We start from the raw sequence: 22516 nt of genomic DNA on the forward strand, positions 1-22516 counted from the left end.
TAGATAAGGTCTCAGAAGTGGTTTACCATTATGTGGGAGGCCAAGTAGACAGCCTAGATTTACCAGGGCTGGGGTAGCCTACATGGCTGAAAGGACAGGTGAGAATTTCCATGTGTGAACATTGTGCTACAGCAGGAGCCACAAAGGCAGTGAGTGCTGCAGTAGTAGCCAGTGGAAGTTAAAAGAAAGATTCAGTCACAAATGTTGGTGCTGGTGCTTCCATTGTGTTCTGCTATTAAATGGAACATTAATTCATCTTTTTGACTTGGCGTTCAAATTTGATTTGGACTGGCAAAGGTATTGATCTTTTCCCATTTCCTGAGGGCCAGTCTTGGCCACTGTTTTTGACAGCTCCCTTTCAATACAAGAATGAAAACTGGACAGAATGGGTCTTGCATATTGTCAGGGTTTAACACTGGCCCAGCAATTAAACTGAGTGACAGCTGCTCCCTATTAATCTCTCTCCCCTCCCTGATAAAGAAAGGAGAGAGAATAAGGGAGAGAGACTTATGGGTTCGAAACTAAACTACACAACTTTAATGAAACAGTAATAATAAATAGGAAAAATTACTAAATATATACAAATATACAGGAAATTGATCCCACATTCCTTCCCCCCTCTCCCCCAGTAACTCTCACATCACCCCCGAGGCTGCAAGGCAGCCCTGGGAAAGTCCAGGCTGGAATCCTGGAGTCAGCAGCAGTTGGGAGCTGGAGGCAGGAACACACAGATATGGGCTGGGATGGATCAGGAGCACAGGCAGAGGAATGGATGGAATCCTCCCAGGATGCTGAAGGAAACAGGGAACGGGTGAAAAAAGGGAAGCAGGAAAGGCAGGAGGCTGGAAGCTGGAAACCCGTGGCTTGACCCTTGTGATCCCTCAAATTTATCCTGAGTATGAGGTGTATGGGATGGAATCCTCTGTTTGGTCAATTCTGGCATCTCTCTTGTCCGTTCCTCCCCAAAGGAGGCTGCAGGTGGGACCTCTTTATTCCTTCTGGAGGGTAAAATGTTCCTCAGAGCTGAGCAGTGCCCTTGGCTCTGCACACCAGTCTCTAGCAGTAACTATAAACATGGAGTGGGATCAGTCCTAGGAGCAGACACTGCCTGAGAAACTTGCTGTTAATTTCAGCAAGTGCAGCTACTCACAAGAGACTGAGCTGAAAGCAAAAGTACAAGACAGAAAATCCCCTTTATCCTGGCCCAAACCAGGACACATATAAATGTTCCTCAAAAGTCAGATGCATCTATTCCTAAGGCTTCCATTCATGCTCACAGGAAAGTTGCTGCAGACTCCTAGAGCAGTTGGGAATCCCAGAGGACTCCAGCTAGGGTATGAGTGCACTTAATTTCACTGTGAAAATAGGATTAGTTATAGTGTTGTGATAAAAAACAGTCTGGAGGCTGTGTGTTTATCTGTGGCCTATTTTGATGTGAAAGAAACGGATGGTGACATCTTTGTAGAAAAGATGTATAAAATGGGAAGACCTGGCTGCCAAAGGCAAAGTATGTGTTGGCAATGCATCCCAAAGGATGAACCATTGCTGCAATGTAAGCTTTTAATCCAGGCTGAATGAACCCAGGAGTTCATTCTTATAAACCAAACCAAGCAAGCTGTAATCTTCACCTTTCTGTTATGCCCTGTAGGTCCAAAATTTAGTCCAAAAAATGGTGACTGACATTTCCAGGCTTCGGGTTGAACTCACAGGCACAAAAAGACTTATTTACAGTTTGAAGTAAACACCCTTTTGCTTCCAGTAAGTTGCTGCAGTGTGTAATGGAACTTTTCTTACCAAATCAACTCATCAGCATCAATGTCTTGACCCTCAGTGACTGCTCCATCATGTGAGGGACAGGGGGACTCATTGTACCCTGCTTCTATAATTCTGTTATAATTCATTCTGTTATAATGATGTGTCTTGTTATTTCCATGCTGTTTCTGTAAGCTTGACTCTTCTATCCTCACTGTAAAAACCAAAGAGCAGCTCCAGGTATCCATTTCTTTTAAAGTGTACAGAAATTACAGTAAATTCCCATGGATCATCACTGAGAGATGGTTCATCATATTTGCAAATACTTTCTGATTCTGAGCCAGCAAAAGAGGAATAAACCATGTTGGAAAGCTGACCTTGTCCTCACTCTTATACTGAGCTAAAGCTTTTTTGTAGTTTCCTATGCAGTGTAAAATTTTGTTTGAAAGAAAAGATCCACAGGAGAAGTGTCTCTGCCGTAAAGAACATTTTAATTTTCAAATTTAGGTTTTTTTTTTCAATTTAAAATCCATTTTTTCTATTCCCTTAGTGAATGAATAACATTCTTGGGAACATCTTCTCAGTAAATAAAATTTGTGAATGTTTATTTGTCAGATCAGCTCCTTCAGCTTTTGATTTTGTTCCCAATTTGAGGCACTTTGGTGTACTGCTTGCAGCCTGTTTTCAAGTCTGTTTCCATGATGTTTCCCTCTGGCAATGTTTTTTTTTTAGATGCTCATCAGTTCTAACTGCCCACTGGGTCTCCATCAACAGTGTTGATACGTGGCCAAGACCTAATTTTCAGCTTAATTTCAGATTAATTTAAAATAAAAATGAAATAGCTTTCTAAAAGACATTTTCTAGTGATAGAGGTGAAACTCTCAAATCACTGCAAGAGGGTCTGAAGTGGAATGAAGAAAGTCTGACTTCTTCATAATACCTCTTGGCCAAAAATGTAGGGCTTTTTGTTTCCTGCTGAAAGTAGAAACAGCAAAAAAGTGCCAGTAGTTATGAAAAGTCAAAAAAAAAAAATGATATACCTATGGAAAGACATTATTTCTACTTCCACTTTGCCAAAAGAGAACATAGGGGAGGGTGATCTAATGAAATTTGTGCCTCTTTTAGCATGTACAAAACTCACAAGAACAGCTACACATACCCAAAATACCAGCTAGGTGATAAAATCTATTTGCTGGTGCTCCACAGGAGATGGAGTGGAGGGGAGAAGTTGTAGCATGGCTCTCTGTGGGCTTCTCTGTTATTTTTGTGTTGCTTTTTGTGTTGTTTCCTTTTGACAATTATATCAGGGTGGCACACAGAAGCTCTAGAAGAGGGATTTAGGCCTTCTTACTTGGACTCTGGATGTGTATGGAAAGGAAAAGTGGCAACTTTTCTAATGAACTTCCAGCCTTACTTTTTACTTGCCAAAGAAGGAGGTTTGGAGTTGTTTTGGAGGCAGCACCAAGATATCAGGGAATCAATTTCTTGAGCTGGTGCAAAGCAGAAGGATGTCCTATCACTTCCTTCCCAGTCCAGGCTGGCAGGAAGACTGGTTAGTTCATTTCCATGTCATCTAATTGATGTGCCATGATTATCCTGTTTATTGCCTTCCAGCATAAACATAGGCATCACGTGGCAGCAATTCCATAGGACACCTTTGTGGGTTCACTGGGGCTGCTGTTCCTCATCTGAAGATGAACTTCAGGATCAACTTCACTTTGTCTGCCATTCTAACCCATATCTGGGTACAAATCCCCTCTGAAATGAGTTGCCTAGAAAATATATAAAATTTCTCTTGCTACTGCTTACTGTCCTAGAAGTTGAACAGCTTTCCTAATACTCTGCTTGTTTATTTCCCTCTGACCATTCAGGGTCACTGCTCACTGTCCTCTCTCTTTTCTCTTTTTTCTCATTTGGACATCACAGAACTATTACCATGTCCTTAGTCAGGCTTTGGCATTGATGTTGTTGCTGTTGATACAGCAAATTGAATTCTTTCAGCACTTTCTCACATGCCAGGCTATTTATGTCTTCCCTGTTTAACCTGATTGTGCTTTTAATTTTAATAGTTGGCCACACTTGCAGTCTTTTATGGAGAAGGGAGGAAGAGAGTGGGAGAGAGCTGGAACATGGATGACACTGAACACTACTTGTTCTTGTACAGGTGTATGCAAGGGGATTTCAGTGATAAATCTCACCCCCTGAACTTGCACTTAATGTTAGGTGTTGGGGTTTTGATCCAAAATGATCTAAATCTGTGTTGTATATCTAAGCTATCAGATAAATCTTCCAATAGTATAATTCTGGGGCATGATTTATTATTCTCCATGCAGTGGCCTGGTTGCAATTGCTTGTTTCCAGATTCAAATATCTTTGTTTCTGTCTACATTCTTGTCTTGAGCTATGTTGGGATGGAGGCCTCACTGGTTACTAACTGAACTGGTATTACATGGGAATTATCAGGTTGTTGGACTTTGTTTTCACTCTTATTAATGGGCAACAGCCTTGTTAAAGACTGGACTAACTTGTTAAATTTGCTCTAAGTTTCTTGTTTCCAGAGAGGATGAAGGATTGAACAGAGATCATATCACAGCTCTAGAGGGATAGAAGATTTTAAGTCTCAAATTTAAAGCTGGCTTCCTTGATACTCTGAAAATATCAAATGCCTGTCTTCTAAATCAAGATTCACAGTTGGATGCACAACAAAGAATATCCCAGACCATAAATGAACAAGTTCTCTATGACCCCCATGTATCTGTGTGTAGCCTGTGACTGACAGGTACAGTTGCTGAAGAAACAAATTCTTACTCTTATCTTGCTACTCTGGCACCATCTGAGGAAGTGACCAGGCAAAGTTAATATTCTCTTTTTCAGTCATTAAAAATCAATTAAAGAATTGTAGAAAATATTGTGGGGGAGAGAGGTAAAGAAATTATTCTATAACTTCCTTGACCAATAATTTTGTATCTAGGAGTACATTGCTCATCTTCTGCATTCCAAAATTGCAGTAATAAGTCTAAAAATATCCTAATGCTACTTAAAAGAATTAGAAACATCTGCATTTAAGGTGTTAAAGTAATTTCTTCCCTGCTATGGATGATGAGGGGGAAACATGCTGAAAAACTGGAAGATATTTCATATTCAAACTATACCAGAAGACTTGAAAGATAAATCATACATCACCTGATTGCATAAATTGCTTTAAGCAATACCTATTCATTGCCACATGGATAACAACACAAGTTTCCAGAAAGTGTGGAATGAGAACCAAGAGACTGGTAGAGAAAGAAAAACATAATTACTGATAAGGCACCTTCTTCTTGTGGGTCATGTGGAAATATTAATAATAATAGTTATTTATTCTATGTTTTTAATCATGGGATGTCAAAGCAGGTTGCAGAGGAAAGGATCATTATTAGTGCTTTATGGATGGAGAAATGCTGATAGAGAAGCAAGATAAGGTTAAATGGAAGCAATTGCCCACAGTGACTTGGGCTAGAACAGAGCTGGGATCAGAGCCAAGACATCAGGAGACCTTTTCCAGCAGGTTACCCACTTAGGGTCATGTTGGCTACCTGCATGTATCCCACAGCATCAAACTACCTCTTACTACCCCCAAATCTGAACTGTGGTTACTAAAGGAGTTCTTAGAGGTGGAGACATGAGAGCTGTAGTTACCCAGCAGATTAAAAAAAGTTTGTTATTCAAAATGAGTGCAAGCAGTGGAGAAAACTGCAGGACAGCAGATGTGCTCCAAAAGGGAGGGCTACAAAGGAGGGATGACAGCATGGAGAGAGTAAGTCCCACTACACTTCACTGCTACTGTCAGGCTCTCTGTTTCTTCTCATGAGACATCCATCAGCACTTTGGTGCACTTAGAAGATACTCAGCACTACCAAAAACCCCATCATACTCAGTTCCTACTAAAAAACCCATCATCTTAGAAGTAACAGGGAGAATACAAACCACCAAGCATCCCCACACATCAGGCCAGTGCAAGAAAGCAAAGTTAGTTGCACAGACACACAAATACCCAACCTACCTCTCCCTGGGAAATTCCAGCAATCCCTGAGACAGAACTTGCCAGCATTCTGTGGCAGTGCCTAACCCAAACCCAAACCCTAACCACAGCCAAACCCAAACCTAAACCCTAACCCAAACCCTAACCCTTTATATTTTTTTTTTCCCCATCATGGCTGAGCTCACCTGGCTGGGGGCTCTTTGCCCAAGCTGGGAACCCACCCCAAAGCAGCCTCTGTGTATTACATAGGTATAATCCCATCCTTGTAACTAACCATGCAACCTTATGCTCAAACATACATTAAGATAACATATATACATTAAAATAACACCTTTTTAAGGAACTAGAAGGTTTCTCCCTATCAAGGCTCAGAGTTGAAATCAGCAAGATAAAATTGCATTACTACTTTTCCCTATTTGTTGATGGTGAAGGGATGCAATCCCATGTTGTGTTAGACAGTCTGTTCCTTTGTTATATGGGCTGGACTACAATTTCTTGGGGACAGCAGACCAGAAGGGTCAGATCTTTTATCCCTACACCCTTTTTAGCTCTTTTGTTCCCCTCTCAAGAGGCAAGGACAAAGTTAGTCCTTTGTCAAAGTGCTCAAAGTGTTAAGTATTTTGCCTTTCAAAAAGTTTTGTTGATTTGCAACACAGAGGGGACGTACCAATAATGGATTTTGTTAAGTAAAACTATCTCTGCATAGTTTTTTCTTCCCAGTTTCTCCTCACTAGAGTACTTCTCTCAATCTCTGTTAATGACCAGAGCTTCTGCTCACAGGAGGAAAGAAATAGTACTGAGTGCTGTTGAAGAAGGACCTGTAAGAAAAGTTCCAGAAACAGTATCTCCTTTTTTGCAGCTTGCTGTCTACACAGTGCTATAAGTCTCTTCTCTGAGATGTTTCTAGTAATTAATCAGTTCCAATTTATTTTTTCAAATCCAGTCAGCCAAACTGATTGCTATGTAAACCTCTCCCTGCCCACTGCTTCCCCTGAGACTGTCCGGACCAGAACCATCAAGAACTGCAAAGATCCAGTGTGGAATGAAACATTTAACTTCAGGATCCAGAGCCAAGTAAAGGTAAGATCCAAAGGGCATTTTTTTTCTTCTGGATTGGAGATCTCATTTTGTGATCCATATGCTGGGTATTATAAGAACAGATGTGAGAGGGACTACAAGAATGCAGGGAAAGGGATATGGAGCAGCAGGCAGCAAGAAAATTAGATTTTATTTTTTTATTTATGAAAGATAGCCAAGATAGTTCACAACTGTTTATATAATGCTGTGTCAATTTTGGGGGTTTTGTTTTTTCTTTCCTTTTTTTTTTTAATCCCTGCTTTTCAAGAGTAAAGGTGAGAATTTTAGAGTAAATTGAATAGTATAAAAGACATGTATAAGCTAAGTAGTGGAATCACCACAATGGAATCCATAAAGATAAGTGGCAGGCCAAGTAAGACAGGCTTACTTCATACCTGGGGAAATAAAACCCCTTTTTACAGCTTGCACCCTTCATTTCCCAAGCCTCCTGGCAGTAGGTGCCAAAATTGCCTGCCAGTCCCCTGGATGTCTTGAGCAAACCAATAAACAGAAGAGTTCCACACAGTGGTGCTGGCTCTGTTTGGTACAGCTTTCAGCTTTAATATGTCTATAGTTATGCACCCTATGTCCAGTGATTTATTTGGAAGATCTAAAAAGATTCTGACTTGTTTTGAAACCTTAGTGAGGCAGAGTGAGACACAATTTCACTGAGCCCTGCAGGTTTAGTGGGAAGGTGCAAGGCAGGGAGCAAATATTACAGAACGGAAATAAACACCCCCTGATTTGCAACCCTTGCAGCAGAATCCCTGCTCCTTGTAATGATTTGTGGCTGACAGGTCTTTCAAAATTGCAATTCCACACGTAACAGCTGAAAGAAATATCTTGACTACATGGAGGTGCTTGAACTAGTTCTTCAGGGAGTAGTGTTTGGAAGACTTGACATTTAATTTGCATTAAGTTTGCAGCAGGAGACAAGCCATGTGGCTTTAGCCTCAATAATTTGCAGTATGTGGCATCAGGAGCCTGGTGGTGGCCTCTGTAGCTTCAGTGTGGGCTGCACAAAATACGTCCTGGGGATCTGGGACAACCAAAGTGCTCTGGCATCTCTGTCACTGCTGCCTCTCTGCTTTCTGGGCTCAAAAGACTAAGCTAAGGCTCTCATAGATTTCTGTGCATACATTGCAGAGCCAGAGCCTCCTGGTCTGGTTATTTTCTCCTTGCCTGTCTTGTGTACAGTTGATATTCATCTTGCCAAATCATGGGAGCCAGAGCTCAGTCAGATCATATTAATACACTGCAACTGTGGAGCTGAAAAACTTGTTTGGCTATGTTAGACTGGTTCCCATCAGGAGCAGGACATCCAGACAAGCATCTGTCTTGGTTAACATCTGACAAAGCTCAGTTGGTGAGGAAGGGCTTCCTGGGCTGGTCCTGTGGGCACCCTGTGACAGGAGGGTGACAGTAGCAGGAGCTGGCAGCATGCAGCCCTGCTGAGGGCTGGCTCTGCTCAGAGCCTGGCTCCTGGCCATGCTGCACTCATGTCCTCTGTCAGGAGTGGATAGAAATGGTGAACAGATATATAGAAGTGGATAGAAATGGTTGAATAGATACATAGGAGTGGATAGAAATGGTTGAACAGATCCCAGCTGCTTCCCACATTGCAGCCAGTGCATCCTGCTCCTGGCAAGCTGGGAGTAACTGAGGGGCTTCAAGCCAGTCTGTCACAAAGATTTCAGCATTTTTAGCCAAATAAGGACAGTCTATTACAGCACCACAGCTAGGAAAACTGTCATGCTCTTCAGTGTAAACCTTCCTTCTCCAAATTGCAGATAAACATTGAAGTTTACCCCGTCCACCACCTTCTGTAATCCTTCACAGGCTATTTATGGCTGGCCTATAAACCTCAATGCTGGAGCTGCTTCTTTCTGTCTCTTGTCAGTATGTTTCTCTTGGCAAGGATGGTGTGCAGGAACCCACAGCTGGCCTTGTCAGCCCCAAACAGAATTGTTTTTCTGTCAGGAGCACAGAATAATACATTTAGATATATGGCCTTAAAGGGCAGCAGGCTTTCGGCCTTGCCAGCAAGCTGCAAGCTCAAGTTCACACCACCTTCCCCTCTCACACCAACTTCCCACAGAAATGATAGATATCAAAATTAAATACTTGGATTCTAGATCATCTTCCCCCCTGTGTATTTGTATATACATTTACCTATCAGATTTAATGTTGGACTTACCTATGAATGTTTAAGGCAGCATAGCAAATGGGCTCACTCTTTTTTTGTGCATGTATTTGTGAGACCACCTGCCTATCCCTGGGTCTTTAACAGCATCAAACTTCTTAGCAAGTTGCAGTGAAATCTGATGGATAACTAGGAATCTCTGAGATAAGAGGTCTCTCTAATTTACATGAAAATGGGCTACTGAACATTCAGAGAGAGGCCTGAGACAACTGAGAAAAGAGAAGTTAATGTTAATTTGCTCAGCATCTTGGGGGCATCTTCCAGCCAGCCCATGTGCAGCTACCAACCAACCAAGCAGAGCAGGGGCTGTTCCACTTCTTGTCCATCCAAGCTTATAATTATTTTCCTATAAAGTAGTTGTATGGAACTTCCTTATATTAATCACTGCTTATATCCAAGGATCTAATTTTTTCCACAAATAGCAATAAAGTCCTGACCACTAGATGGTTTCCTACAATTCAGGGAAAAGTGGTGTCCACAAACTAAATTAGAGGTCAAACATGCTTTTCAGTATGGGAGCTCCATATTCAGCTATTCTACTACTTTTTGTCACTTAAATTACTCTGCAGGGAAAATAAGTAACAAACCCTATGAGATAGATTCAGAAAACCTTTATTCAGCCCTGTGTGGATGAAAAGTTTTTTCATGCCCTTCACATCCTTTCTCTGACTTCCCTAACATGCTGAGCACATCATCTTGTGCCTCTATAAGGTCTCAAAATAGAGATGTTCCTAATCCTGTAACTCTGTTCACAGAATATTCTTGAGATGAAAGTCTATGATGAAAATGCAGTCATTGAAGACAACCTCCTCTTCACTGTCCTCTTTGATGTTGCTAAAATCCAGCTTGGAGAAACTGTTCGCTTGTTTTTTCAGCTGGATCCAAAGGTGAGGAATAAAACTGCCTGGCTCACAGGTAGGAAATATATTTTGGTGTTACCTCCTAAATAATGTCTTGAATGCAACTGTAGGTGGGAGACCTTGGTTTGTACTTCATGTGCCCTTCCAAACCTTGTTTAGAAAAGTGGACAAGCCTTACCTTGCTACTTTGGACATAATCCTGAAGATTTTTACAAGATCCTCAATCCTTTTAGCAGGGCATGTCTGGCACCAGAATTTCCATTTTAAATCTTTCTTCACTTGCTCAAATAGGTTTTGAAGGACAGAAAAGTCTTCATTACCATTGCACAAAGTTTCTCTGTTAGAATTTCTTTTCCTGTGACCAGAATCTGTGACTTTGGGCATCCTCTGGCACAGGTGTTGGAGTAGTCACTTAAAAACTTGATACCTTGCCTTGTAGGTCTTTTGTGTACACCTGAATATAACACAAAGATTCATGCTGATCACAAAATTGATGGCCAATTACTGAAACTATCTTTTTACTTCAGGGTGCCTGATGTCATACCTGATGACTTCAAGAGGGGATCTGGGTGTCTGATTTAGGCACTTATATGCCTAAGCTGTTTCACTGACTTTTCTTATAGCTTATGTGCTGTTATTCAGCTCTGTGATCATATTGGCAGGCAATCTATGGTCTTCTGGTAATGTTACCCAGAAAAAAACCAAGGCTTTAAACAGTTTTAAGAATGATTATTGAAAACCATAGCTAGTGAAAAAGAAAACGTTTATAATTAATTTATCTTTTATAGACACAAGAGGTGCTGGAGGTTGAGTTTGCATCAGAGAGCATGTGAGTAAAGCCCAAAAAGGACTGAGGAAATGTACCTTGCAAAAGCAAGAAAACACATGCTAGCATTTGGAATAAAGTAGTTTAAAACACTCAGCATCACAGCAGCAGCTGGTGCTTATCAAGATAGTTGCATATTGGCTAAACCACACTGTGTTCCTTATCTACCACAAATTAATAATTTATCCCATTAATTGCTGGAAGAGGAAGAAGGATAATAAGAACCATAGCCATTGTGCTTATTACTGCTGCTGTTTACCATTGTCACTAAAAAAATGAGGAAGCCACATTTCAGATGCCTCCCAAAATTAAAAAACAGTGACATATTTGACACCATGCTGGACATGGCAAACTTCAAGGGAAGCATTTTTCCTTGCTGTTCACTTAGAGATACAGTTAGGTCATATCAGTTCTAATTGCATTTTTTTTCCCTCTCTTTCAGTCCAGTCCCTCCTGAAAAGCTTGTCACTAATGGTGTATTAGTGGTAATTTCAAACTCTTTCCTTCTATGTTTTCGTGTCAGTGATGGGAGTGGTGAGTCTGGCAGGTGCCCCAACACTTCCCTGCAGGCAGGGCTGAAGAGAAAGGAGATGGGGGGTTGGACACTGTTGGACACTGTCCCCAGCAGTCCCTGGGGACCCTCAGAGACCTGTCCACCACACCAGCTGGCAGCCTCTTGGCAAAGCCTGAATTGCTCTTTAATTGACTTATTGCCTCTGCATCATTCCCTCGGGGGACTTCTCTTAGGACCTTTTCCTGGCCATCCTATTTTCCCAGCCCCCATAGGATGACATGAAAGTGGCTTTCTCAGCTGTCCCCTGGTTAGTGGAGGTAGCACTTGGCTGTGCAGCAGCCCTAGGATTTGATCAACCCACCACCTACCCTTGAGAGGCATCAGCAAACTCCTCTTCCCTCCCTGGTTATTTCCCCTTCCAGTCCTGCTCCCTAGGATGGAACACAGAACCTCAGCCATTTTTTCCTGAAACCTGGCACATCTTCAGAATACCAAATTTTTTCTCTTATTAGTCAAGCAAACATAGGGTGGTCACTTTTCCAGACCCCAGGGACACAGGTGACCAGAGACAGGTAGTAGAGAAGTGACTCAGATTTGGCATGTGTTGTGTATTTAATTCCCCTCTTGTTCATTCTTGCTACAGTCTCGTGAAATTTCCTGCTTGGAAGTCCTAGTGGACAATAGGCAGATGAAGAAAGAACCTTCAGGTTAGACTTTAAACCAGAAACAAAATTTTTTTCTCTATGATAAACTGAAAATTTCTCATTTTTTGGTATTTTTCTTATAATTTTCTTATATATAGATCCAACAACTCTAGTGTGCCTATGCTAACTATAAAACCTGGACTTAAAAATTAGTGTGGATTATTAGAGTGCTAATGAGAATGATTAGTGATGTGATATAGAAGCAAAAGTGTATTTCTATCACAACTATTTGCATTTTGCCTGATTTGCCTATATGTCTGAGTTTTAAAAACAACCACTGCTGTTCTATAAGCCTATAAGCTCTTTGATTTGTTTTTTCTTCCTGTAATGTTTGGATAAATAAAGTCTGAGAGCATTGCTTTAAAGGATGGTTAAATGCTCTGTATATTAAAATGGTAACTTCTGAATGAGCGTTTAACTTGTTTCTGTGCATTTGTGCTTTTTTTTTTTTTTAATTTTTACTTTTTTTAGAGAAGGACTTTGTATTTTCTGTGAAGGGATCCTATGAAGAGAGCCAGACCCTGTCACTGGGCTCTTCCCAGGTGCCTGTGGAGCCCCTGCACTTCCATTACATCAAGTACAGCCCATCAGATCTGCAGCTGGCTCTAGCAGAGCAGCAGCCTCACTCCTGCTCGGTATGTGATTATCAGGCTGAGGGAGGGCAGTGAGCTCATGGTTTTCCATAATTAACTGAGGCAGATGGAAAAAAAATTGTATTTTTAATTAAAAGCCATTTTTGGTGATCTTCACCAGAAGGGAACCACACCTCCTAAGATGCCAACTTGGAAACTTCTGGATGGTGGCCCCGTTTGAAAAAAAAATCTGTTGGTGACAGTGCTTTACTGTGCTGTGTACATTAAATATTCTTCTCTGTTCTAATTTGCTTTTCAGTGTCCCTCTGGTGAAGAGAAAACAGATTGCCGTGCATCCCTCACTATTCCACTGGATTCACTTCCCTTCAAGGAGAAAGTAACAGTTGCAAAGGTGATTGATCCCAGCTTTTTAGAATAAATGAGAATTTATGGAGCAAAGGTCAGTGGGCACAAGTTAACTTGATCATTCTGAAGATATATACATATATATATATATATATATATACATAGATATACATGCACACACACATGTATATATCCAACTGCTAGTGCCCTTACATTCCCAGCAAGAAGGGTTATGGATCTGTCCATTTTCATATGAACTGAGTAGGACTGAAAGCCACAGCCAAATGTTTGGGCAACTAATGTGGGTCAGAGCAAATGAAAATGATGAGGCAAGTCAGGGCATGCTGGCAGAACCAGTGTTTACAGGATACTGCTCTGTGTATCTTTAGTATAGCACAATTTAAAGAAAATAAAGTGGATTCGTGGAAGTTTTAAAAGGTTGATGGATTTTCTGATTGTTATGGCTTTGTGGCTCCAACATTACTCTTAGAAAAACTGAATGACTTCAAAGCTGATGGAAAAGAGAGGACCTAAAATTACCTCCAGGGTTTATACTGTGATTTTCTTTCCTAGGATGAAACAATCAATTTACTTGTGAAGTCAAATGACTGGTAAGAAATTATGCATTTGGCTTTTGTGGTTGTTGGAAAAAAAAATGTTGTCTAGCTTTTTTTGCCAGCCTATCTTTCACTGTAACTAAGGGAAAAGGTATTTATTAATCAATTAATCAAAGTATTATTAATCAATGATTACTTTTATCCCTATTTACTCTCTGTTAGTTACCCATGCCCAGAGGGTGGATATTGTTAACAGTGCTGGGTGAAACTTTGTGTTATGGCATTAGGCAGGAGTTGAGTTTGGATGGGGAGAATAATCTTTTCTGATTGCAAAAATCCAGAGAGCTACAAGTTTAGGAAGACGTGGTTATCCCTCACTTTCCTTACTTGTAAGGAATGCCACATATTTGTATTTATTAAACCTGGAGGTCTCCAGACATCAAATCCTAAATGTTCCACTGGTTATGGAATTTACATATTTACAGTATTTACATATGGACTACAGTATTTATGTTAGACCCTTCTTGAGAATCAGTGTAGCAATAAATATTTTGGTTTTTTTGTTTTGTTGAGGTTTTTGTTTGTTGTTGGGTTTTTTTATATATATATATATATAAGATTTTATAACTTTTTAACTTTCTCAGCCTTTTCTCTACCTTGTCTATGCTATCTGTGATATGCTCTTGTGGGGCCACAACAGCAGGTTTTCTAAGCCTAATACTAGAGGTTTGAAGCTGGTCAGCATGAGTCCAGACATTAATTATAAGTGATTGTGCATATCCTATTTAACCCTGGACTTTGTTTGAGGTCAAAAAATTTAGATGTTCGCTTGGAGTTTGATCTTTGCATGGAGGAGAAAAATTTTCTACAGAAACGGAGGAAGTTTGTGGCCTCTGCTCTGAAAAAAGCCCTTAATTTAAAGAGAGACCTACAAGACCATGAGGTATGTGGAACCCTACAGGGACTGGAATGTGCTATGGAGCAGGAATGTTATGCTTGTAGCTGTTCACATATTTTTCCTTAACTTGCCCTGATATACCCAGTGTGTCATATAAAGCATTAAGAAATGCTTAGACCATAGAATCATAGAATGGGCTGGGTTGGAAGGGACCTCAGAGATCATCAAGTCCAACCCTTGATCCACTCCTGCTGCAGTTCCCAGCCCATGGCACTGAGTGCCACATCCAGGCTCTTTTGAAATATCTCCAGGGATGGAGAATCCACCCCTTCCCTGGGCAGCCCATTCCAATGTCTGATCACCCTCTCCCTAAAGAAATTCTTTCTAATGTCCAACCTAAACCTCCCCTGGCACAACTTGAGACCTCTTGTGCCCTCTTGTCTTGCTGAGAGTTGCCTGGGAAAAGAGCCCAACCCCCCCCTGGCTCCAACCTCCTTTCAGGGAGTTGGAGAGAGTGATGAGGTCTCCCCTGAGCCTCCTCTTCTCCAGCCTCAACACCCCCAGCTCCCTCAGCCCTTCCTCACAGGACTTGTGCTGGATCCCTTCACAGCCTCCTTGCTCTTCTCTGGACCTGCTCCAGCACCTCAATCTCCTTCCTGAGCTGAGGGGCCCAGAACTGGACACAGGACTCAAGCTGTGGCCTCCCCAGGGCTGAGCACAGGGGCAGAATCCCTTCCCTGGACCTGCTGGCCACGCTGTTCCTGAGCCAGCCCAGGATGCCATTGGCCTTCTTGGCCACCTGGGCACACTGCTGGCTCCTCTTCAGCTTCCTGGCAATCCAGACTCCCAGCTCCCTTTCTGCCACTCTGTGCCCAGCCTGGAGCTCCCCATGGGGTTGTTGTGTTGAACCTCATCCCGTTGGAATCAGCCCAACTCTCCAGTCTGTCCAGGTCCCTCTGCAGAGCCCTCCTGCCTTCCAGATGATCCACACTCACCCCACCTTAGTGTCATCTGCAAACTTGCTGATGATGGACTCAATCCATCCAAATGGTGATAATGGACTCAATCCAAACAATGTCAGAGCCTGGGTAGCATCAAACACACTTCCTACACATACTTCCTCAGAAAACAGAATGCCATAAATCACCAATTTCCCTGCCTCTTTTTTTTTTTTTTCATCTTGGGATTATAGACCTGGATAGTCCTACTCTCTTACCTAGCATTCAGTCACCAGTATTTCCTTGATGCAATTGCCTTGAAATATGTTTGGGAAATGTCATTTGACTCCTCCCAGTAGGTTTCTTGAAGGAATTTGTCTTCCTGTAACACTATTTAGATTTCCAGGAAATTAGGCTTTCTGGTTCATCACTGCAATTATATTCCCTGGGTACTTTATAGAAAATGTAATCCAGTTATTATAGTTGACTTAAAAAAGAGGATGAGCTCTGCTCATTCTCAAAACAGAGCTCTCATAAGATGATTTACCACTAAGGCAAATGCAGTCTGATAGAATGCAGTCTGATATGGCTTGAAACAACATATTTTGAGCTTTTTTGATAAGCCAGCATGTAAATATCTGGAAGAAAAATTGACTGATTTTGATTTAAAAAGTAAAGAATAATAATTACCAATTTTAATTTTTTTTTTATTATTATCTTTCTGTGCAAAATACCAGCTTCTCACCTTCTTTGCACTGCCTGGGAAAATGGTGCAATTTTGGAATTTCCTGTGGGACCAAAATGCTTCAATGCACTTGAATCTGATTAAATATGTTGGTTAACCAAGGTGTTGCTTATCACTGCTCTGTTGACATTTGAACAGGTACCAGTTGTAGCAGTCATGACAACAGGAGGTGGCACCCGAGCACTGACATCTCTGCTGGGCAACCTGTTGGGTCTTCAGAAGCTGGACCTCTTAGATGCTGTTTCATACATCACTGGGTCATCTGGCTCAACATGGTAAGGAGACCCTGAACAAAGATATAATTCCTCACCTTGATAATCTGGTGTGTGAGGAGATTTATTCTCATAGTTTTGGTGAAAAAATACTTCAGAATTGAGTATTTTTATTGCTGCACTAGGAACACATTGCCTGAGCCTCATCACTGCTTAGGGGGAACACTATTTTCTGTGACCCTTTTTTTCAGCTCTAGGATCTTGCCTAGCAAATAACCCCAGTGCAAATCACAGCCTTGTACAGAAAGCACAGAGATGGTTTTAGCAAGTCCTCATGTTTCTCTAGGGACTTGAGGGGTCCTCTAAATCAAAAAAATCTTTTCTCTTACCTAGAAATCCACACAGAGATGTTTCAAATGAATCATAGAATCATAGAATTGGCTGGGTTGGAAGGGACCTCAGAGATCATCAAGTCCAACCCTTGATCCACTCCTGCTGCAGTTCCCAGCCCATGGCACTGAGTGCCACATCCAGGCTCTTTTGAAATATCTCCAGGGATGGAGAATCCACCCCTTCCCTGGGCAGCCCATTCCAGTGTCTGATCACCCTCTCCCTAAAGAAATTCTTTCTAATGTCCAACCTAAACCTCCCCTGGCACAACTTGAGACCTCTTGTGCCCTCTTGTCTTGCTGAGAGTTGCCTGGGAAAAGAGCCCAACCCCCCCCTGGCTCCAACCTCCTTTCAGGGAGTTGGAGAGAGTGATGAGGTCTCCCCTGAGCCTCCTCTTCTCCAGCCTCAACACCCCCAGCTCCCTCAGCCCTTCCTCACAGGACTTGTGCTGGATCCCTTCCCAGCCTCCTTGCTCTTCTCTGGACCTGCTCCAGCACCTCAATCTCCTTCCTGAGCTGAGGGGCCCAGAACTGGACACAGGACTCAAGCTGTGACCTCCCCAGGGCTGAGCACAGGGGCAGAATCCCTTCCCTGGACCTGCTGGCCACGCTGTTCCTGAGCCAGCCCAGGATGCCATTGGCCTTCTTGGCCACCTGGGCACACTGCTGGCTCCTCTTCAGCTTCCTGTCAACCCAGAGCTGAACCTCAGCTTGTTCATGTGATGCAGTCCTTAAATCCAAATTGAAAAAGCGAAACCATGATTTTCTTGTACTTCCTCTGTACTTTCAATGTACTTCTTTTCTTTCCCCCAGGGCCATGTCACATTTGTATCAGAGCACTGACTGGTCACAAAAAAATCTGTCTGGACCAATTGGTGAAGTCCGCAGACACATGACCAAGAGCAAGCTGAGCTGCTTTTCCTTGGAGAGCTTCAAGTACTATGACAAAGAGCTAAAGCTGCGGAAGCAAGAGGGATACCAGATCTCTAGTGTTGATCTTTGGGGGCTTCTGCTGGAAAAAGCATTAAGTGATGGGGTACTGTGTCTGTCTTTTCCCTAACAGCTGATGAACACTATAGTAAGGCAAATGAAACTCCAGGGACTGGTGCTAGCCTGAGAGTGTGCCAGCATTTTCTAGCAGATGATTTCTGCTGAGTAACAAAGGGGATCTCTCCCTGTGTATCTCTCAACAAATAATTAGCAGCCCAAGAGGTATTCTGTAGACCTGTGTCTCCTACCACACAGAAAACTACCACTATCTGAACATCTAACACCAGAATCCTTCTCTTGGTTTCTTTTGCTCTGTTCCTTTATGTGAGAACTTCAGTAATACATGTAAAGTGGTTGCATTTACTGGGAAGAATGAGAGCTCACTGTACCACAAAGTGTCCTACAGCTCACTGGTAATTCACTAAGCTTATGTGGATGTGTAAATGTTCAGATCACTCTCTGCATAAAAAAAAAATATCTGGACACAAAATGAGTGGAGAGAATAAGAAAATGAAGATGAAAACTGGTATTTAGTTTGCTGTAATCTTGCAAGCCCATATGCCATGCCAAGACTGTCCCTTGGTTTACTCTTTCTGGTCAATTCACAGAGAAATAACCACAAACTCTCAGATGAGCGACATGCATTGAATCAGGGCCAGAATCCCTTACCTATCTACATGATCCTCAACATGAAAGAAGACTACAGCCTTTCAGAATTCAAAGGTGATAGCAAAAGTGAGCTGTGTCTGGGCTCTGTTGGTGTTCAAATGATCTGCATTTTCAGTTTCTGCATTACCCACATCCCCTTGCACTGCTGAGCAATCATAAGTAGTTCCTCTTCCTCTTAATCTTCCACTTCATCTTCCATTTCTAGACTTTGTGCCCAGGGTCTGAGAGGAACCCATCTTCCATGGGGCAAGAATATTTTGGGGGTTGTGCTTAAGGGCAGCCAAGGTATTGCTGAGTCAGAGCCCTAGCTCAACATGTAGGGTTACTTAGGCTGACCTATTTTGATATAAACCTCATTTATGTCCTCTCTGAAGAGGCCCATTGGAAAGCACAAATTTGGGAAACACTGCTGAGTAGCTGAAACCAGATGAATGATGATTCCTTACCCTGAGGAAGGCCAGTTTGTGTTCACCCAGCTGATAGGGTTTGCCCTGCAACTGCTCCCAAGTCGTTTCAGAGCAAGTCATTCCCGAGTCATTCTATGCAAGAAGATGGGCTGGGATTGAGATTAAAAAATCCTTTTTGTGCCTCTGCAGAATGGGTGGAGTTTACCCCTTATGAGGTTGGGTTTTTAAAATATGGAGCCTTCATCCGTGCTGAGGATTTTGGCAGCAAGTTCTTCATGGGTCGCCTGGTGAAGAAACTCCCTGAATCCCGCATCTGCTTCATGAAAGGTGATGTGCTCCATCTGGAAAATCTGAATTGCTCAAAAATACACTGTATTTTTAATATAAAACAAATCCTACATATTTCAACCAGTGTCCCGCAACATGGGAGGCTGAAGCAAAGTGCTCAAAACGTTCTTCCCTCTGGCTGAGTTCCTTGAACACTAGAGATGTGCTTAAAACCTCTAAATTTGGAGGAAATTTCAAACAACACTATTCACTGTTGCTTTTGTCTTGAATGGTCACTCACCTGCCTGAAGTTTCAGGGCTGTTTAAAGGGGCTAAGTTTATTTTGAACAGACCAGCAGCAGAACTGAGAGAGAAACATGGTTGGTAGTATTCTAAATAATCTGTAATTTTGCTAGCAAAATTTGGTGAGTTTTGGAATTCTTGCTACCACTAATGCAGGAAAGACAGAAATTTTTTATGCACTTCTTGTTTTAGCTTTGCATAATGCCAGAATTCTCTACCATGCTCCTTTGTGCACTGGTTCTCTGGGGTGAAGTTGCCTCCAAAAGAGTCCATTTGCCCTTAGACTGTGAACAAGAGATTTATTACACATAAATAAGCACAACACAGAACAGGACACCCAGGATACCAGTAAGAACATGTACTTACATACTGAAAAATCCCTACAAGCAGCAACAACATATTTTATCCCTCATTTGTTGTGCAAAGGAGTTGTGCACCTCAGTGTGGAATGCAGAAGGAGTCCAGATTGGTAAAAATTGTGAGAAAAAACTGGGCATGAGGGCAAACAATTGTGCTTAGCCCCACAGATAATACATCTCATAGCTGTCATGACTATGTTTGGAGATTTTAGTGATGTTACAAATTAAGAAAGAGGTGTCTGAGGGAGAAGACTCAGAAGATACCACAGGATCCAAGATGGTAAAATAGGTCTGAAAGTGGAAGGACAAACTAATGGATCTCAAATTGTGTCCTAACCATTTGGGGAGTGGCTGTTCAGAAGCAGCCTGCAACACTTTAACTCAGTATGCTGTTGCTTATGACACAATTTGTAGACCAAATCCTTACTTGATATGAAATGGCATTTTTTTTTTACTCTCTGTTGCTTACAGTGGCTCTGCAACACAATAGCTCAGATGCAGCACCAGCACTGGATGTACCAAATGAAGTACACTGCAGAAGAAACCTATTTTCTTGTAGTGTTAAAGCACCCTGTGCTGACTGCCAGAAGCTTGAGGAAGGTCACAGAGTTAGATGGGACTTTGGAGCCTTCTTCTGAGAACTCTGTGCCTCCATTGCAGCTTTGCAATGATAGTGATGTGGTGTGGTCATTCCTGAGGTGGCCAGGTAGCCATTCTGGGCTGAGGGCAGTGTTCCTACCTGTCCATCTCCAGTAGCTGGGTCTATCTTTAGAAAGCACCTAGTGGAGAGTTAAAGCAATGTTGCCATCTAGTGATAGGACATCTAATGCCCTATTGGGTTGCTATAAAATGTAGTAGTTTTTTACCATGTTGTGGCATAAACATAAAAGTTTTTCTGCTAATTCCAGCTCTGGGAGCCTAGTAAAAAAAAATCTTTCTCTCTCCTCATAGTTCTTGTTTCAGGCACCATGAAAAAAAGAGGCTTGGGAAACATTGCTGTGCAGTTACAACTAAGTCCTGGGAGATAATACAAGACATGAACAGTGTGGAACTCCTGGGGCATGGGGAGACAGAAGAATTATTGAGTGAGGGCACACCAGGTGAAGGCAGCAGGAATGAGAGGAGCTGCCTTCTCACAACAGGACTGCACAGAGGATTCTCAAGCTGCAGGGAGATGAGGTTGTGCTGATAGAAACTGGCCAGGAATTATCTGCAAAGGAGCTCTGGTTGCCAGATGAGTGCAGAGGCAGAGAACCCCTATGTGATTTCTTAATTATGTGTTTCTAACATTTCTCAAGTGGGTTCTGTTCTTATTACTGTGAAGCAGAAGACCTTTAGCTTCTTGTGTCATTCCACAAATAAGCCAGGTTTAAAAGGGAATTGTATTTCTCTCACTAATTTAATGACTGCAAATTTATTGAATTGTGGAACTCAGCTTTTTGCACACTCTGTGATGTGGGGCCTTTGCAAAGCTTTCACTGCTAGAGATTTTTAAGGCAAAGCTCAGCTCTGCCTTCCCTGGCAGAGTTCTTCTCAGAGCCTGCAACAGATTTATGGAGGAAGAAATGCTTCAAGACCAAGAGAGTTTTGGAGATTTCTGCCCTGAGGAGCCATTTTTGGATGTTCTTTTAAGTGAGAGGGCAGAAGTGGATGAAGGACTATGGGAATTTCCCAGCTGTCACAAGGAACACAGAAGATGTCTTGTTTTAGAGGATCCCAAATTGTGCCCTAACCATTTGGGGAGTGGCTGTTCAGAAGCAGCCTGCAACACTTTAACTCAGTATGCTGTTGCTTATGACATAATTTGTAGACCAAATCCTTACTTGATGTGAAATGGCATTTTTTTTTATTCTCTCTTGCTTACAGAGCAGGAATTTGCAGTCTGGAAAATGCTGGTTTGCAGTGTGTTGGAAATAGCTGTATGAGACAATGAATTACAGTGGCTGAAGGACTGGCAAAATGTTTAGAACAGTTTAGTTTCCTCTTTGAGAGCAGAATATGAGTTGCTACACAAGAACCTGATAATTGGTTTTGGAGACTTTGAATCGTTCCAATACTTGCAAATACTCCTTAGAAAACTGACAGGTTGTTTTTTTTTTTAAAAGGATATTTTCTATTGAAATATTTCCAATGCAGTTTCCCTCTTCTCTGCCATGGCACAGGTCTGTGGAGCAATGTCTTTTCCTACAACCTGCTGGATGCTTGGCATTCATCAAATCCTACAGAAAGGCGCTCACTGAGATGCACCCAGCACAGGAGTGTTGATGTTGGTTGGTTGCATTTCTGTTTCTACTTGTTGTCTAATTAATGTTTAAATGATTTAAATGATTTAAATGTTTAAATACTTTCAGATGCATACAATGTGAAATCTTTATGAGGCTTTTTATAATGAAAATTGAGGCAAGTGCTGCGCTGTGTGTTGTTTTGGTTTGGTTTGATTTGGTTTAGTTTTTCCCTGAGGTGTCATATTGCCAGTGATATCTAATTAGATTTCCCCCCTGAATTAAATTATAGAGCATTATTTCCATTAGTCTCACTTGCACTGAGTTTATGCAAGTGGTGATGAGCCACCAGTTGTAGAGCTACTGAAAATTTTTAACAGATCCCCTTTGCCAGGGGCCTTTCAGTGAACCTGAGTGTTGTAACAAATATCTCAGTGCTGTGTTTTCTGTCTACCATGGCAGATCATACTAGGTGTATGTTGCTGCTGAAAATGTGGATCTATCAGTTATGTAGAACTCCATTTCAGTTTTATTTGATCTCTTTATAAATCTGTGTGCTCCTTTGAGGTGCTGGCTCTCCTCCCTCTCTTAGCCAAATGTGGTTAGTGAGTTTGGTTTATGGGTTTTTCATCACTGTCTCTAGGGACGTGCTGCAGAACCCTGAG

At 41.9% G+C, this 22516-nt stretch overlaps 1 protein-coding gene across 1 annotated transcript in view; it reads left to right on the forward strand.

Moving 5' to 3' along the window:
- Positions 1-22516, forward strand: part of LOC139796522 (cytosolic phospholipase A2 epsilon-like) — a 36529-nt gene that overhangs the window by 9826 nt on the left and 4187 nt on the right. The window contains exons 3-16 of the mRNA XM_071744677.1: positions 6717-6853; positions 9809-9940; positions 10702-10742; positions 11182-11224; positions 11897-11960; positions 12429-12592; positions 12849-12941; positions 13469-13506; positions 14260-14395; positions 16172-16308; positions 17448-17670; positions 18233-18347; positions 18890-19027; positions 21792-21899. Coding sequence (XP_071600778.1) covers positions 6717-6853; positions 9809-9940; positions 10702-10742; positions 11182-11224; positions 11897-11960; positions 12429-12592; positions 12849-12941; positions 13469-13506; positions 14260-14395; positions 16172-16308; positions 17448-17670; positions 18233-18347; positions 18890-19027; positions 21792-21899 — 1569 coding nt within the window. The remainder of the gene's footprint in view (positions 1-6716; positions 6854-9808; positions 9941-10701; positions 10743-11181; positions 11225-11896; positions 11961-12428; positions 12593-12848; positions 12942-13468; positions 13507-14259; positions 14396-16171; positions 16309-17447; positions 17671-18232; positions 18348-18889; positions 19028-21791; positions 21900-22516) is intronic.

The sequence above is a fragment of the Heliangelus exortis genome, chromosome 5 (assembly GCF_036169615.1).
Source record: "Heliangelus exortis chromosome 5, bHelExo1.hap1, whole genome shotgun sequence".
Lineage (NCBI taxonomy): Eukaryota > Metazoa > Chordata > Aves > Apodiformes > Trochilidae > Heliangelus > Heliangelus exortis.